The sequence below is a fragment of the Drosophila navojoa genome, chromosome 4, assembly GCF_054131105.1.
Source record: "Drosophila navojoa isolate 15081-1374.11 chromosome 4, UAZ_NAV_1.0, whole genome shotgun sequence".
In the NCBI taxonomy this organism is placed as follows: Eukaryota; Metazoa; Arthropoda; class Insecta; order Diptera; family Drosophilidae; genus Drosophila; species Drosophila navojoa.
In genome coordinates this window covers 3,982,476-4,000,698 of record NC_142892.1, presented here as the reverse complement: position 1 = coordinate 4,000,698, position 18,223 = coordinate 3,982,476, and the positions used below count along the sequence as shown (strand labels likewise).

The following is an 18,223-nucleotide window of genomic DNA, read 5'->3' as shown; positions in this document are numbered from 1 at the left end:
CGTGAGGCGTGGGCTTGCCCCGGATTAGTATAGAATAAGAACTTGGCAAATCTCTTCATTTAGAATTTACAAAAGAAAAGATAAAAGTTATGCCAAAGAGTTCAAGATGAAACTGCGTGTACTCAAATGAAAAAAAATGAAATAAAGAAATATATTATATTAATAACAGAATTTAACTCAGACTCAAAGCTATTAATGTAATTAGCTAAGAATTAGAAAGAAACGTAAATTAGGTAGCTAAGTACAGTAGTTGTTGTTAGTACAACTTTGAATGTTATTCTTATAAATCCATTTAACTTGCACTTAAAATGAAGACTAGAGTAATTAAAAAGTAATTAGAACGATGCTGGCTGATCTTAAAGAAAGATTATTCGTGTGATTTATTACAAAGATAATGAGTGAAAAAAATGCAACAATATATCAAACTCTGACTAAATGCTAAATATAACTAAAGAGAAATTTAAGTTAATTTTCTTGATATGAGTTCTCAATAGACGCTAAAGCTTTTCTTACTTGTATAAACTTTGTCTCGTCATTAATCTCTTTTTGTTCCTTAAGAGTTTAAAGTGTCAGCAAATGTGAAATTGTTTAAGTATTTAACAAGTTTTTCAATCAGGTCTATTGCTCAGTCTGAGTGTCTTAAACTTACCCTTATATAAGCGCCCACACTGGCCACCTGTGTGGTTTGCGACTCGAATTTGGTGACGGCGAACTCTATGAAAATCATGTCGATCTGAAAGCGATTTTTGCGCGAATAGTTCTGCAGAACGCCCGTTATGAAAGATTGGGTGAAGTAGAAGCCCGATATCCAATAGACGTTCGGCTCACCGTTGTCTATCCAATCCTGAAAGAAGGCCAAGCTGGACAGGCGGAGATAACAGGAGAAATGGGTAGATGATGAGTTATCTTATTTTTCAATTTGTTAATAAATATTTAATATTTGAGCACAAAGCAAAAGCACAATGCCACTGCCAAGAGGATACACACACAAATGGCATCGTCCTTTGATGTCAATGGCAAATAAGATTTTCGCTATGAATGGCCACAGCAGCACATGCGCTGGGGTTATATGAAAGGTGGATGGAATGTATTCCACATATACATTTTTATTATATTTGCACAATTGCAGCAAAAGAACTCAACAGCAGCGCCGGAGCAGCAGCCGGAGTACAATGCCCATTGATGGCTGTAAAATAGAAATGTGACAGGGCGCACTCACCGGGCCAGAAAGTCGCTCACGTAGCTGCCCAGGGGCTTGAGCGATGGATAGCTCTTCTTCAACCAATCCGCTGGCAGTTTGCCTATAATCATGGACGCGTGTGTGCGCTCCAGTTCGGGTATCATCGCTATCTGACCGACGACAGCCTTGCCCACATTCACCAGGCTCTTGCGTATATAAGAGAGCAGACGATTGAACCGTATGAGCTCTTGTCGCAGCACCGTATTCATTGAATTGGTATAGATCACGGGATATGCCTTCGACACCTCATCTAGATCGAATTCATCGGGCAGACGCGACAATAGCTCCTTACATATAGCAATGGCGGGATCTTCCTTAGCGCCGCCTGCCGAGCTTGCCTTCACCGAGGCCATCAAATCGGTCTGTGTGAGCAGCACTCCACTGATGAGCTGTGAGGAGGATACATACCAGGATATATATTCACAATGATATATATAACAAAAAGTTCTATTACATACCGCATTAGTTTCCTTCACATTGCGATTAATATCCGCATTCTCATGCAAGCCATAAACCTCGGGCTGTGGACTGAGCGGAAATGTGGAAATATACTCAATTGAATTCGCTTTCGTTGGACTCAGCGGCACACAATAGTTGCCCGACTGGGACAAGGGATAGCTGGCAGGATAGATAGAATGTTGTACCAGTGGATTATATGAGCGATTCTACTTACTTATCAACCTCTATTGTATTGCTATTGTATATCATATTGAGCAGTGATAGCATCAGACGACGATCCTTGTCGTCGGTCACACGACCGCCGTAGTTGCACTCGCCGGTTAGATAGACATGGCCACGGAAGGGTATGCTATGGGACTGCGCAATGAACATCTTCAACTGCAGCAAGGAGATTCTAAAAGGAGAAATTTAAGGGATAATCCGAAATAACTTATAGAAATATAGGAAATCGACTACAGAAACTGTCAACTCTATCTTAATATTCCCATTCATTACACAAAATTCTTAAATACTCACTTCAAATCCGACTCATTGAACTCGTAGGGTATATTCCAGCCAAGTGGTCCGAATTCGCGCCGCTCCTGCACGACGGCATGGAAGAAGACCAAAGCAAAGACACCGCGTGTCCAACATTTGTTGGCCTGGTCGGAGAACAGGAAAGCGTTTGTAAAGAACTTGTCGCGCATTAATGGATCCGAGGTAAATGAGCGATGCATATTCGCGCGCAGACCCTTGGGCGGCTCGTTTGTCATCTTCACCGAGTTCTGCAGCACCGAGACGGGAAACACTGAGCTGGGATACGAGGTGCACCACAGTCGATAGTCGGCATGTGCGTTTTCCGTTAATGTGGTGTCATTGCAAATACGCTCTAGGTCACCCATCCAGCTGAAGGCGACGTGACAATTCTGCAGAACAACCCACTGGCCGTGACGCACTGCGTCCGTGATCATCTTTTCTGCACGCGGTCCCTGACCCTGACCCAACGAAATCGTTTTCGTTCTAAAAGAGACAACAAACAAAACAATAGGGGAAATAGCCACGCGCTTAGCATAAATTTAGTTTAAAGTTGCAAAAGTTATCGCTGACACAGCACACAGCTGCAGAGCTCACAGCTCACGGCTCACAGCTCAGCTGCTGTTGCCACCGCCCACTCGTCGTGGAGCAGAGCATGCAGCATCCGCACATATCCGGTACAAGTCGGCACATGTCGCGCTTAATCGAAAACAAGCCCGAGCCCGGCCGGCGGAGGGGCGCATACATGTTGGATACATGAAAATATGAGGCACACCACAGTCTACGTTAATTAACTTACTTTTCGTACATGTTGCGTTGTTTGGCGAACATAAAGAGACTGGCCATGGGATCGGAGCCGGCCGAAAGCAAAAACACCAGCGGTATTCTTGGCGAGCTGTCCGCGAACGAAGCGCCCAAATCGAACGGCGGCGGCTCCACAAACGACTTGTCCAGGTTGCGGGTGATGTAAGCCTTTTGTGTTCATACCAAATTAAATGAGATAGACGCATGATATATAATGCCCGAATGAATACACTTACGCGCACAGCCGGCACCAGCTTGTCGGGTCGCATGCTCTTCAGTATGATCAGTTGCAGCATCTCGCTCACCTCGCCATAGGGTTCGGGCAAGGGCATCTCTTGCGGATTGATGGCATCGTAATACTCACGCCATTCATTCAAATTTTTCTTAATTTTCGAATGGAAGTTCTTTATGCTAAGAGCAGAGATTTGAATAAATTTATATTATAGAGTATGATGGAATTGTTTCTCTATGTTAGTCTTACCCCTCGAGATCGCTGGCTCGATAAATGGCAGCCCAGGCTTTTTCAGGCAGCCAATCCTTATAGGGATTGGGAATGATTGACTTGAAACCAATGCCTCCGGTCAAGAAGAATAGCAGTTCCTCCTTTTCCAGACGACCCTGCGAAACGAGTATGCCTAGGCACATGACCAACGATATGACCAACTTGTCCTTCTCAAACAGCGAACGGCACACATTCGTATAGATGGATTTGGTAAAGTAATCGTTGAGATTTTGTAAGCGTTCAGCCAGCACTGCTGACTTGGGCGCCTTCAATATGGTATTCACGAAGAGATTTAGGAACCAGGCCAAGGAGTATTGATACATGGGATCAACGTTGGCCAGCTCGCTGATGCAGAAGAACAGAATGGCTGAGTGCTTGGCCACGGGTATATATTGCTGGCGTGCTGCATCGATTTCGATTTCGGTGGCAACGGCAATAACCTGCTTCTCCTGGATGTCCTCCGATAGGATCTTACTGGACGATAGTATATTGATGGCATTCTCATCCTCCAGCACATTGCCCTCTGATGTGGACAGCACCTGTGTGCATAGAAGAAGAAGAAGAAGATGGAGAAGGGGAAGTGGAAGAACTTAGTAAGTCTTGCGCAGATTTAAACGTTTTATTTCCAGTTAATTGAATTGTCATTGGGCAAGCATCGGAACATAAATAAAATATTTGCTCTAATTGAAAACGAAAAGGATGCTCAATGCAGAACAAGAGCAAAAAATAAACATTTATTGTAGATGTGAAGCGAACGGGGTGGGGCTTACCTCTAATATCTTGGATTCAATGGTGTACAATGCATCACGATTCCTTGCGGATTCAATAATCAATTGTTCCTTCTTCTCTTGCAAATCGGGACGCTCGTGTGCCACAACAATCGCCAGCAATTGTTCGCGTAATCCTTGTTCCGTTATCATGAAATTTAATACTGTTACCTAAACAGCGAGCAAGCAGAATGTAGAATGGAAAATATACGTATATGTATGTATGTATGTGGCACGTAAAATGGGAAACTCCAAAATAAACACACACAGATACATGCACACGTACACAATGTGCCGCAGCAGAAAAAATAAAGAAAAGCGAATAGAAAAACTGCTGACAACAGTACTAGCAGCAGCAGCAGCAGCAGCAGCAGAAACAGCATAAAAAGGAATAGAAACGCCAACAGAAGCGAAATGCTGGAAAATTTTATAAACACGCCAACGGCCAGGACCCAGGACTAGGAGCTGCTGCTAGAAACCAGACGGCAGCGGTTGGAGCTTTGGTTTTGCTATTGAGACTGCGACTAAGACTGGGCTGCTAGTTATGCAGCAGCCAGGCTCGCACGTACATCAATGGCAAGTCCGCAGCTCAGCTCATCTCCTTGTCGTCGCATCCGTCGTCCGTCGTCCGTCGTCAATGGCATCGAAAATTTGCATATTGGCAGCGCCTGCTGCTGCGCTGCAGCGCATTTTCCAAATATCAATTTAAGTTCGTCGTTTTTATTACACAACACACTAACGTCATCATTGGCTTGACTTGCCACAAAACTCACTCAGTTGCTTGGCTCCTCGCCTAACTGCTGTGGACTGTCTGCATATGTCAACTTACCATAACCATCACTTCCGGCGGATAGTGCGGATTCCGCAGACAGGTCGTTATGTAAAGACGAAAATTGGGATTGTATTCAATCATTGTGTCGCCACTCCTTATGAAGAGGCCACCCTTGCTCTTGATGATGTTCTTCTCCAATATGGGCGTTAGATTTGAATCCAGTTTCTCGCCTAATTGAATAGTTTGATATATACAGATAGAGATAGGGATATATATACACACACACTCATGCTGTGTCTGATTGCAGTAGTAGATATTCAACTTACCCACATTCTCTATGAGCACTGGCTGTCCGTACGTCATCGCCAGCTCCAGCACTTGCATATAATTGTTATCACTTTGCTTAATCACCTTCAAGTTATTGTTTTTCTCCATATTTTTGATCCACTTGTTTGCTTGCACTGTCAAGTATTTATTGAAGCATTGCGATTGCGGTCTGATTATTCACCCCACTTACCCTGCGGATCAATGAGCAGGGAGTAGCGACTGCTGTTGGCCACAATGATGCCGTTCTCCACCGAAAAGTTATCAGCGGGCAATCCAGCCAGGGACCAGGCTCTTATTGTCATCGGATTGCCCAATGTGTGTGCCAGCGAAAATACCTCACTGCTAGGTATTTTACGTCGTGAGCAGATGCCATACCAGTCCTCCAAAATGTTGGCGCGATACTGAGCAAAGGAAAAGAGGAAATATTAATGTCACGAAAGTTGAGTAAATATAAAGGGCAGAAATTGGATTATATCATAATATAAAAAGTTTTTCTATTCACTGCTTATATATATATATTTTTTTTTTGTTATTTATAATATTTATTAATTTTTGGATATAGATTTTATTCGTTATCAACTCACATATATGCATATATGTTCTATATAGCACAAGCTCTTAACGTCTCTTGAATTATGCAATAAAAACATAGCGAATAGCTTAACTTAGTTGAGTGCTTTGAATATGTCAACGTTTGTGCATTTTTTGTGAGCTAAACATAGAAAACTATTTCCATATTCTTTAATATATTAATATACATATCTATATACATACAAAGTAATAATAATATATATTCATAAAAATGTTGCGTCATCTCTAAAACTAAGCGCTGATTAAAAAAAAAGCAACAGGAAAACATGCCAGAGATATTTTAAAGAACTGCACGAAGTCTAAATGCTCTATTTAAACTATTGATAATTTAATAGATAATGATATCTAAAACCTTTTTTGAATTTAACAATTGAATACCAAATTACTCTCTCTCTCTCTTTCTCTTTCCCTCTCACTTTTTCGTAATAATCTACGTGAACATGTTAAGCTCTTTCAACACATTGAGTAATTGAGAGCTCAGTCTATGAGCAGCACTCACAAAAAGTTCAACAACTGAGCCTGCCTGTCTGATATGCTCATTAGGGTGGTGGCATGTACACCCTATTGTGGGTAGCTATATATACTTTTTTTTAAACGCTCCAAGTATAAACAGAAAAAAAGCATAAAAATATGCAAAAAATGAAAAATATACAATGAGAGCGAAAGAGAGAGAGGCAGAGAAAAAAAGAAAGGAAATCAATGCAACGTGCTCATGCATATTAAAATCCTTTATGGAAAGCGGGCACGGCAGCCATTAGCTGTGCTTCCGAAAGAGCACAGATTTCGCACAGTTTTCACAGTTTCCACAGCAATTGCTGCATTTGTTTGGCTAACACTCACCTCGGTGGTGAAGAAGCCCAGGTAAGCGGTGCAGCCACCAGCGAGCAGCACATCGCCCACAATATTGCTGATGGATTCGTGCAGGGACTTGGCTGCCTCTGACCAGCGCGTTTTCTCGCCGCCCAAGCCGCCCAGCAGCTTTTCCGCTCTGCCACGAAATGAAGCATAGAAAGTTTTTCAAAAATGAAATTTACACGAAAAGTTCGCCTCCAATGGCCGTACCTGTTTAACTTTTTCTCACAGTTATCTATATCGTCCTCGAGTCGCTTTTTCTCACGCGATTTCTCGGCAAAGAAATCGTTGAGCTTCTGCAACTTATCCAGAATGACCTGCAGCTCGGCTCGCTTGGCATTCAGCTTCTCCATTTGCGAGGACAGATCGCCCTCGGCCTCGGCCAGCGCCGCCTTTTTGGGCATGACGATGCGTGCCACCTTGTCGTAGACATCCATGGCGCGCACCCAGCGGCAAATGCCCTCGCAAGCCATGGAAGCAGACCTAATCTTCTCGGGCACAAAATCTCGATCAGCTATATACCTGAAATGGAAGAGTTAAATATATATGAGTATATAATTAAATATGCATTCACTCCCTTACTTTTCTCGTATCTTTTTAATGATGGCCGGTGGTATGTTGTCCTTGTCGAAGGTCTTTAGCGACTCGAGGAACTTCATGTCGCTGAGCATGCGCATAGATGGACCCCAATAGTCCTCCACCATATGTCCACTAGGATCTGGCTTACGATCCGGTTTGATGCCCTTGAGCACACAAACCGCCTCCAAGGTTAACTTGACGCCATATGGCGGATTCTTCATGGACTTGACCACGCCAATATCAGCGGGCTTCAAGGTGTTCAGCGCCTCCAGGGCAGCCTCCATGGCAGGAATAGCCTCTGCTAGATCTGTCTCGCAATCATCTTTGATGGCTTGGGCCGCAGCGGCTGCTTCATTGGCCGCTGCTTCATCTGCACCCACCACTTCCTTCTTCTTCTCGGCCTCCGCCGTCTCGCGCTCAATGTTCACCATAATGCGATCCGTTTCCTCGGACAATATCTTCAACTTTGGCTGCAAGTCGTACAGATTAGTCTGCATTTCGCCCACCTGACTGGCAGCAAAATCCAACTTCTCCAAGCCAGTGGTGTATCTGTCCCTCAATCTAGTTATCTCATCGATCTTACGAGCATAGAATGTGCGGAAGGCCTTCAACAGCTCTAGATATGCTGATGGGGTCACATAATTGCGGCGACTCAGCTCCAAATAGCACTTTTCACTGGCATCCACGACTGACTGATGGAAGTACATGACACAAACGACCAAATCTTGCTCTAACTGTGTCAACTCCCGGTCAACTTCGCCCATTGTCTTGCGTTTATCACCCTCCTCCTCCTGCTGTGGTATCTCTTCCGAAACCCTCGGTGTCTCATCTTGCGGCTTATTTAGATTCATCGATGTCACGAAGTAGGAGCCCACACGAGAGAGCGCCTCTTCTGGCCAGGGCATGTACCAATCAATGGTGCAGCAGTTGATCAGCGAGGGATAGACTCGAATGCGCTCCTTAAACGATTCACCTATGGGCGAGAAGGCGAGCGCAATATGCAATTGCTCTCTAATGCGCTCAATATAGTACGCATACACCTCGCTCGGCAGCGAGTCCAGCACTTTGCCCTAGAGTGAGGTAGGTATAAGTGATAAATGCATATGTATATATGTATACATAAGTATAAGTGATAAATGCATATGTATATATGTATACATATGCAAAGAGAAAGCTGAATCGTTTTTAAACTCACCACTTGCTTCGCCACATTGGCCATATTCTCCATGATAGTTGCCTTGTCCTCCAGCTGATACAGATTTGGCAAATCACCTGTATTAAGTATGCCATTGATGTCCTCCACATAGCCCTCATCCGTTGCCTGTGCAAGAGAATAAAAACCAAAAAATAACATGTGTCCAGGGAATAGCCATACTGTCCAATGCAAATCTCTAAGCTCTGTCCTATTTCATATATGCAGAACTTGCCCAAATTCAAACTGCAATTGCAATGGCAATGGCCATGACGATTGCAACTGCACCTGCACCTGCAGCTGGAGCTGGAGCTGGAGCAGTAACATGCATTTTGCATTCGCTCTAAGTGCCATAGGATTCGATTCTATCCGAAATACTTTACATTGAAATTTGAGAGTTGCAAAGCCCAGAGGCAGAGTCGTCGCCCGAATCCAACTTGTAGCCTCTTGAAGCATTTTAGTGTAATTGTTAATTAATGTGTGCAACGAGATTTGTTTGTCGACGAGTGCGGTGAGGGAGATAGATAGAGAGAGAGAGGGAGAGAGAGACGAGACGGTGGGGAATAAAAGGAAACCTAAATACAGCATTGATTGATTTGCCAGGCAGCTGAATTTGCTCATCGTTTTAATTTGCTCAGGTTGCATGCAAATGTTACCATTGCCAAAACAAAAGGTATACATAATCACTCTAACAACACATCAGCAAATGCATTGCGTATAATTTCGATTTCTGTGGCCGGAGAACAATAATGGATAAGTAAATTTTATATGAAGGTATCAAACCGACAGAGGCAATCATGAAAAGTAAGTTATGAAAGCTTAGGCTAATTTGGAGTACATTGAATACGCTTTGCATAAGGGTAATATATACCATGTCGGTATATCTCATCGGAAACTGTATTTATATGCGATCAAAGAAGTTCAAGTTAACTCTTTAGAGTAACTTTATATCTCATTCTTTTTGCTATCATCAGTTTCTTTTATTCGAATTTGAACTAAGCATATGTACTGAGCAGAGTATACAAATCTCTCTCTTTCAAAATTTGTTGGCTGCGACGTTGAGACTCAATTTGTAATTTCATCAGATATGATTTAATCATATTGATTTGAGGTTTCAGGCCAATAAATTAAGCTTTAATTCGGAGGATTTACTCTGTTCGAATCTTGTGTGCAGCGCCAAGGCTCTTCATGCGCCATAATTGATGGGCTGCTGCGCATGCAAATTATTTGGCAATAATCAAGTTACATAGCCCAACAATTAACGTAATTATAAATGTAAATTTTGGCACAAACAATGAGCGCTCTAGCCTGACTATCTTCTGCTTGGCTTAGAGCGAAGCTATGCGATGGAATTTGATTTTTGCTGCACAACAAGTGTGTGTATGTGTATGTGTGTGTTTGTGTGAGTGTCTACCTAGAATATTTTAATTGCCTTAGATTAGTATGCATTTGATATTCTACGATCTTTATGGGTTTGTTGTACCCCGCTGACATTGATTTGCGCTTTGTGTAGCTGTCCAAGCGATTTACAACATTATTCAAATGTTTTTTATTGCCCTCCCAACTGATTGTTTTGCTAATTATATGCTGATTATCCGCACACATAATGGCTCTCTGCTAATGAGTTCGAACGAAATCTGAGCTCACCTGCGCATCGGAGAATAGAAAAACGGTGTGATTAATATTGAAGCTTGATGCCATCAGTATCTTTTTGAGATCATCGCGCCAATCGGCTAGTGTATATGATTTGGACACCTGCACGGTCATCAGGCGGCAATCGGCTATGTGAGCAGCCAGGCGACAAGAGCTGCGTCGTCCTGAGCCGCCCATGCCCACCATCAAGATGTTGCCGCGTGGCATTTGCAGCACACGCGAGACTCTAAAGAATGGTTAATCAGAAATATTAAGTAATTAGTACTAGTCTTAGTATTACCTGCTAACATGCTCAATGGCAAATCGAAACATGACCAAATCCATTGGCGAGCTCGAGAAGGAATTGTAATCTTGCAGATAGTACTTCATGAGCTTCTCCAGCTTTTGATAGCTGTCGCATTCGTCATAGTACTTGGGCTCCGCATCCGGCTCCATGTAGTTGCCATAGAAGAGATTGCGCAGATCGTTGTCGCTCAACTTTTCGCCCGGTTCAATGCGCTCAGCGAACGCTGACTCGAGCGAGAAACGCAAACAGTTCTTGCACGCATCAACGGCCATAATTAGCAGACGGTCCCGATCCAGCTGGTCGATCAAACTGCAATGGCGACAGCCAGACGGCAATAAATTGAAAGGGTCATACAGAAGGTCAATGGAGCTGCATACCGGTCATAAAATACACGATAAGTTTCATGCGCCCACAAACGACCCATCTTTTCCGGATCCGGCATACGCTTGGGCGGCACCATCACAATGCCCTGAAAGACGCGCGTGATATCTCGCAAGGAAAAGGTATAGTGCGACTTGGCTGGCGTGGGCAGAAAGATGCGCATTGCCTCACGATAGACGCTGACCATAGCCTCTGCCAAGCCCTGCAAAAAACCGAGTGCACGGTGACATATATGAATATGTGTAGAGATGGAACAACAACAAGAGCAGCGGCAGCAGCAGCATGACGAGCGAGGGAGGTAAAGATAGAACATGGCCATTCGAACTTTTTGCAAAATGAAGTTATAAAATTCGCCATTTTAATTTTATTATGCGCCAGCGCCTGGCTACGAGCCAAAAAGAGTAACGGACGGACAATTGGACAGAGATTGTCCCGTTGCTGTTGCTGTTATTGCTGTTGTTGTGGGTGGAGAAGGTGTATTGTGGAGTGGTGTTACGTACACGCGATAACAGTGCCACCTTCTCGGGATAGCCCTTGGCAAAATGCCATTCACCAATCGTCGTGAATATACGTATGATAGTTGAATCCTCAAAGGAGTCCACGGCCACAACGAACATGTGGCGATAGAGACGCGGAAAGATAAAATTGCTGCCGCCCAACGTGCCCATAGCACAGACCAACGACTGAAAGAGAGAGGGAGAGAGAACGAGAGAGAGAGATAGACAGATTGGTCAGCAGAATTTTATATTTTTTTGGGAAATTGTTGACAAATAGCTGTCAGTTGTTAGCCACTCACCATATCAATCAGTTCGATTTTGGTGGTATCTATGAGATCCGACCAGTAGCCATGATCCAGCCAAGAGCGCAGCAGTTCCAGTGGAGGCTGTGAGCCGTACGTGTCCTTGGAGGGCATGGCCACATCATCACAAAAGACTATGCACTGTGGAAATAGTTGAGTTAAGTTAGACAAAATGAGTCTTGAGTATACGAATTCTACGTCTAGAAATATCTCCCACTTACCTTCTTGCCCAGAGCCGGTCCATAGACGCCCTTGCGTCGTCGATCCAGCTTGCTCATAATCGTATCCTGCACCATTTGAGCCGAGGTGCGTGCCGAGAAATTGATTATATTGGTTAGATTTGCATATTTGGGCAGAGCGAGCAAATTGCTAGTTATAATAGCGCTCTTGCCCGTGCCGGTTGGTCCGACAACAAGCATGCTAAATCCTTTAGATATACAAAAGTCCTGCCAGTAGGATATGTAGCCCGTCTCCTTGGTAGGCACAATCAGTTCACTAATTTGCGCATTTTCCGGAAAATTTGAGGTGCCCGATGATGGATCATCGGATGACTTTTGCCAAGTCCACCAATTCTCAGCCTCGTCGAAACGATAGTCTAGGAACACCTGCTTCTCGGGGAACATTTGGCCGCGATTCAGTGAGAAATACTTGGGCTTCGGGAAGTCCTCATTGGAGCCGTAGATCACCTTACGCAACAGCGAATCGAAAGTACGCTGGCCCGAGCCCGTCAGAGCCGAGCAATATGCCCACGCATAGCAGAAGAGAAACATTTGCTGGAACCAGGTCTGATTGAACACCTTGTGCTTCTCGAGAAAGTGCAGAAAGAAGCGTGAGAAAGTCTGGTATTGATAGAGCGGCGATAGCTCCAACATTTGCTTGCAGCGTGGCAGAAACTCCAGGGCAGCTGGTATCAGCCACTCGACCATGTCCTCAAAGAGATTCATATAGATTTCGTTGAGGCCCACAATGTTGATCAGAACATTGGTGAAACTCTTGTGGAAGGCGCGCCAGCCGAGCTGCGAGGGCTCCATATAGATCATGCCACAGCGGGAAACGGTGGCCGGTGAAGCTTGCTCGAGATCGGCGGGCTCGAACATCATGTTCATCATCTTGGTCATTTGCATGATTTCGCCGGACATGAGGCACAGCTTCTTATTGTCATCCAGCACGGTATTCAAGTTCTCAATCCAAACCGCATCCACGGGGCCATCGAACATGACCCAGGCACGTTCGGTTTTTGGTCCCTGCACCTGTTCCCGAAACGTTTTGGCCAATACACCGTCGGACCATTCATGAGAGACGGGATCAAAACGTCCATAAAGCTGACCCATGGTGATTGCCTTGGGATTAATAATGCGAAAGACCACCGGATATTCTTTGAGCGTTGCCTCCTCATCAAGTGAAACATTTCGCAGCGTCAGGGCGAGCATCTACATAAAATTGCAATTGCGTTGGACTGGTGTTGAATTATTGAATTCCCCGCTGCGCTCACCTGATAAGCGGTCGTCTTGCCGCCCATGGAGCCGCCCACAATCATCAGGCCGTGACGCACCAGCATCATCTCGTATATCTGCATTATTTTTTCCAAATACCAAGGCGTCGCCTGCAGATTTCTTTCCGCCAGATTAATACGCAGCCACTTGATAATGTCATCGCGCACTGGCTAGAAGCGACAGCAGACAGAAAGAAGGTGGTTAAGCAGGAGGTGCAGGTGGCCCAACAGAAGTGCCGTTAAATGGCAAAGGAAAACAGGTGTAAATGAAATATGAAAAATATGCAATGAAATATGCGAACAGAAAAACAGAGAGAACCAGTTGAATGGGCATTTCATTATGAAGGAGTTGCAACTGATGCTTCAACCAGTTGGTGACATGAATGAAATTGGATGAGAGATAAAAATATATATATGTATGTATATCAATAAGTAATTGAGTCGAAATTTGATTTAAATAGGAAATGACTGAGATCTTTTCTTAGAATAGAATCATTCTTCCTGGAGTCTGTATTGAAAATCTAAGCAAAACTACCATCATTCCATTCAAACAGAAATTCTGAAGAGCATTAAGTCTTCCACATGCAGAATTTGCCCATTTTTAATATGGGCTTATTCACGCATCTGTCAGGCAGTTATCGCATTAATTTGCTGTTCTTAACGGCGTCTCTTTCAGCTCATTACACCTGCACTTTATGAATTTCTATGGTGAGTTGGAGTAGGAGGCGACTTACCATGGGCAGTTCAACGCCTGGGAAGAGATCCATATAGATGCCAATGAAAAGGGAAATATCTTGTTCGAGGAATTTCGGCAGATTGACATCAACAATGGCGCGCAAAACAATCTGGGGCTCCGGCAGGTCAGCATAAAGGCGACGCAGCGATGCGGATGCCAATAGCACGGATTTCACGGCGCGCATACCTGTTGAAATGAAAGGAGTAGGGAGATGGAGATGGGTGTTGTCGGCGGCATGACATTAGCTTGACAGTTATGCGGCATTTTGACGATGTGCATAACTTAGTCACATTTTTGTCTTAGGTATTTACAATCGATACCTGACTAAACCGAGCGGAGCTTCATTACAGGCGACAAAGCAAAATGCAAAAGTTTTCCAACTGGACAGAGGCGAACAACAACAACAACAACTACAACAATTGAAGCAAGCAGCAACTAAATGTACAAATAGTTTTTATTATTACTTTGCAAAACAACACGCCCACACACATACACACACACACACACAGTCAGGCAACATTGTGTGTGTGGCATTTGTCTCTCACACACGCAGTACAAAAGCGCAAAAGCAAAACTTGCAAGAAAGTTTTTCAATTTAAACTCAAAATAAGATACTGATCAAATGTACTTTGCACATAAACTTGCACAGCTGCCAGCCGGCAATTGCAGTCATCGGCCGGACACATACACACAGCGTACACACACACACACACACACACGCTGAGGCACACGCACAGACATGTTGTAATGTCATATGACATGTTATGTCGTAAAAGCGAGCAATATCTTTGCCTTGAAACAAGAAAGAAAACAGTAGAGAAAAAAGTACACACACACGCACACACATCAGAACATGCCGGATGCAGAATGCAGTAAAATAGCGCAGGACATAGTGCACAGGATGCAGGACAAGCGCAATGTTGTTTGCCTCAAAGTTGGGTTCGCCAGCTTTTCTACCTTATTAGTCAGTTAAAATAGTAGCCCAACACATAAAACACAAAGTAAAAGCTAATGAAATCGAGCAAGAGTTATAGCAAAATATATCAAACTTGTGATGAAGAAAAAAGAATGAAGAGTAATAGTTAAAGAATATTTGCATAGGTAATAAAATCCAAATTATCTTGTTAGTAAAGAAAATTAGAGAGATCGAAATCAAAATGAGGGAGAGAAGCAGAAATGGGTAACTGGATCGATGAATGCTCGACCGATATAGATGTATGTATGTATAGATATTGAAAAATATGGATAGGTCATGATGATGTGATGGGTATAAATATAAGAATGTGTAGGAGAAAATATGCATACCATAATCATAATGGGATTGCGAGGACAGCTGCTCCGAGCACAATTTGTAGGCCTGTACAATCTTCTGTGATAGAACGCGTGCCGTATCGAAGCCGTTGGAGTAGAGTGTTATCTCGCCGATCATCGCATAGTCGGGCACCATCATCGCCACCGTACGGAACAGGACCTTCAAGTTATCCGGCAGCTCTGTGCGGCCAGCGTAGCTAGAGAGAGGGAAGAGAACGTTTGAAGCGATTCAATAGGCAATGGCCAATCAAATACATCAAATTGCAAGTGCTAATGGCATAAATAGTAAAGCCAGACTAGAGCCGAGCAATAACTAGCAATATGAGTGACTGCTTTTAAGGAACGTCTGGCTGAGTGACAAATTGGCAGGCAAAAGGCAGGCACAAAAAATCCTTAAAAAAAAAGAGCCAGTTTCGGATTGTTGAATATTGAATGCCCTAGGGCGAAAATGTGTGTATATGAAAAGATATTTATAGTTATGGGCAATATACAAAGACTTCACGTAAGACTTGTTAACGATCTATTGCTGAAACAAAGCAACTAGCTTTGGACTAGAAACAGAAGGACAGTTAGAAGTAGAGCATGGGAAAACGAATTCTTGGTATCGTTGAAAGCTTTAGAATATAATTTTACTTTGATGGGAGATCACAAATGCTTTTGGGTAGCTCTAACTTCTATATAAATACTATAAAGTGTAGATGTATAAAGATTTCTTTAAATGAGGAAACATAGCTAACAACTTAGCCAACAATACCCGCTGAAAATGCCTTGCACAAAAAAAGGTTAAGCTTTCTGCCCAACTAAAAAAAATGAAAGCATAACCAGGAGCTGGGAGCAAGGGAAATTAAGACCTTTTTCCGAATGGCAACGCTTTGGCACAGCGTCTGAGTGTCAGTTATGGCCGTTGCGTGTGGTGCTGGCTGGTGGTGCAGTGGTTGGTCGTAGGCCTAATATGCATGTTTGTCGCAGCTGTTTCACATGTATGCCAAAGCAATAAATATCCGCAACCGTATGGGGCACAAAATCTCCAATAACGCAATAACTACCAATATCGTGACCAAGCCCAAAGGGCCGCCATAGTCAGCCAGCCAGCCAGCCAGGCAGCCATTGCTAACTAATAGCTCCGGCTACCAGTCGGAGAGCTGCGTCGAGCCGAGTCGCATCGAACCCTGTCAGAGACACTGTTTTTGCCCACTGGGCATGGTTGTAGATGACATAGGCCGTGTGTCGCAGCTTACAAAGTAACTAAATGCATTTTCAAATGCACAGTGGGGAAAAAAAAAGCCAACGAGAAGGACGATGCGTGAAACCGCAGCTGCTGCTGCTGCTGCTGCTGCTGCTGCTGCTACTGCTGCTGCTACTGCTGCTGCTGCTACTGCTGCTGCTTTTGCTACAGCAACAGCAACAGCTTCCTGCTTGGTGGTTGCTGCTACTCTGGCACTCATCTCACGTGCCACTCACCCAGGATTCATGGTTATGAATATGGTACAAGTTGGATCCAGTTTGAGCATTGTATCCTCGAAAAAGAATTTCACAACCTTGCGTCCAATGGCCCGCTGTATGGTTAGAATCTGTTGCGCCACCACCGACAGCACCTCCAGCTCTATGCGATTGAACTCATCGAAGCAGGCCCAAGCTCCCGACTGTGCAAGGCCCTGAAAAGAAAGAAAGGCAAACAAGAACACATATATAAAAAAAAGCAAAGGATAGATAGTATACGACTACGAGATACCATGTAAAAACGAGCTAGACACTATTATAAAATATATTTAGAATTCCTTAAACATGCAAATAGATTAGCGTTTATAAAGACTGAGTCAGAATGGAGATGGAGGTTAGAGTTAGAGATAGAAAAATAGTTAGAGAAAACCACAGAGAGGGGAGGAAAGAGGCGATTGAAAAAGACAAAAAGAAAGACTAAGCTAAAGGGATTAGAATGAGGATAAAGGCAGAGGCTTAGAAAGAAACAGATCAAAGAAAAATCGTATCGATCCTTATAAAATGATGCAAGCCACTCGGCTTATGTTGAACTCATATCCAATAGGTTACAGAGTATCAAAAGAATAGAAAGGCAAACCAGGCCGGGTTCTTAGGTTCTTTAGGGTATGGGCAATGTATAACAAAACGCATGCAGCAGAGAAATGGCAAAAATAGCCAAAGCAAACAGCAGCATAAACATTATTTTCAGTTGCTCATCGTTCGGTGCTCGTTCACATTCTCGGTTTCGGTTCGATTTGGTTCGGGCTATGTGCACTGGGTGTATTTGTTGTGAGCGAGTGTATGTGTGTATGTGTGCGGATGTGGGTGTGTATAGTTTCCAATGCTTCGACAAACAGCAAAGGCACAAACATTGCAACATGGTTTACAAATGTAGACGAGTTGTTGCCGCCGCTGCCTGCCTGCGTGGGTTGCCCTACGGTATGCGGTTCTGGTCGGTTGGGGTCAGATAGCAGAAGAGTGAATGGACTTGGGGGCCAATGCAGCGCCCTTTGATATGCTTTTCTTTTGCATGTTGCCAATAAATATGCAGCTTTATGCGAAAAAGAGTGAGAGCGGAAGAGAGAGGTGGGGTGAGCGGGAACGGAAGCGTTCTAGAAGTGCTCGTAACATATGCCAACTGACTGTTTACTGTTGCACAATGGGAAGAAGCAGCAGCAGCAGCAGCAGCAGCAGTAGCAAAGCGCTCTTTAAAGGGATTTTATATGCGCTCATAAATAGGTATTATTTAAGGAAACGAAAAAAAAATAGAAAACATGTGCTGATAAAGCGGATTTTCATTTAAAGGCGGAAACTGATAAAACTTCTATATGTAGCTGCTGCTACCTATTTCAATAATACTCTTTCTGATCAATAGATCGAACTCTTCTCCATTTTATCAGGCAACGCTCTTTGGTCACACCCACACTACATGCAACAAGAGGCAACATCACATCGTGTTGCATCAACTATATTCAAAGCTGTTTTACA

At 43.8% G+C, this 18,223-nt stretch overlaps 1 protein-coding gene across 2 annotated transcripts in view; it reads right to left on the bottom strand.

Annotated features, from left to right (window-relative positions):
- The window catches only part of Dnah3 (dynein heavy chain 3, axonemal), a 38,749-nt gene that overhangs the window by 814 nt on the left and 19,712 nt on the right, over positions 1-18,223 (bottom strand). Inside the window, exons 26-52 of one of the 2 annotated variants that reach the window (XM_089259931.1) lie at positions 16,718-16,911; positions 15,251-15,453; positions 13,944-14,131; positions 13,210-13,380; positions 11,939-13,147; positions 11,715-11,858; positions 11,419-11,601; positions 10,915-11,120; positions 10,532-10,846; positions 10,246-10,477; positions 8,602-8,727; positions 7,410-8,476; positions 7,038-7,349; positions 6,816-6,963; positions 5,575-5,785; positions 5,384-5,518; positions 5,115-5,287; positions 4,289-4,456; positions 3,498-4,057; positions 3,253-3,427; positions 3,012-3,184; positions 2,216-2,698; positions 1,914-2,093; positions 1,699-1,858; positions 1,220-1,629; positions 650-860; positions 514-552 (exon numbers count right to left, since the gene is read on the bottom strand). In XM_089259931.1, the coding sequence (XP_089116057.1) occupies positions 514-552; positions 650-860; positions 1,220-1,629; positions 1,699-1,858; positions 1,914-2,093; positions 2,216-2,698; positions 3,012-3,184; positions 3,253-3,427; positions 3,498-4,057; positions 4,289-4,456; positions 5,115-5,287; positions 5,384-5,518; positions 5,575-5,785; positions 6,816-6,963; positions 7,038-7,349; positions 7,410-8,476; positions 8,602-8,727; positions 10,246-10,477; positions 10,532-10,846; positions 10,915-11,120; positions 11,419-11,601; positions 11,715-11,858; positions 11,939-13,147; positions 13,210-13,380; positions 13,944-14,131; positions 15,251-15,453; positions 16,718-16,911 (7,776 nt within the window). The remainder of the gene's footprint in view (positions 1-513; positions 553-649; positions 861-1,219; positions 1,630-1,698; positions 1,859-1,913; positions 2,094-2,215; positions 2,699-3,011; positions 3,185-3,252; positions 3,428-3,497; positions 4,058-4,288; positions 4,457-5,114; positions 5,288-5,383; positions 5,519-5,574; positions 5,786-6,815; positions 6,964-7,037; positions 7,350-7,409; positions 8,477-8,601; positions 8,728-10,245; positions 10,478-10,531; positions 10,847-10,914; positions 11,121-11,418; positions 11,602-11,714; positions 11,859-11,938; positions 13,148-13,209; positions 13,381-13,943; positions 14,132-15,250; positions 15,454-16,717; positions 16,912-18,223) is intronic. The other variant, XM_018102615.3, reaches the window with a different exon arrangement.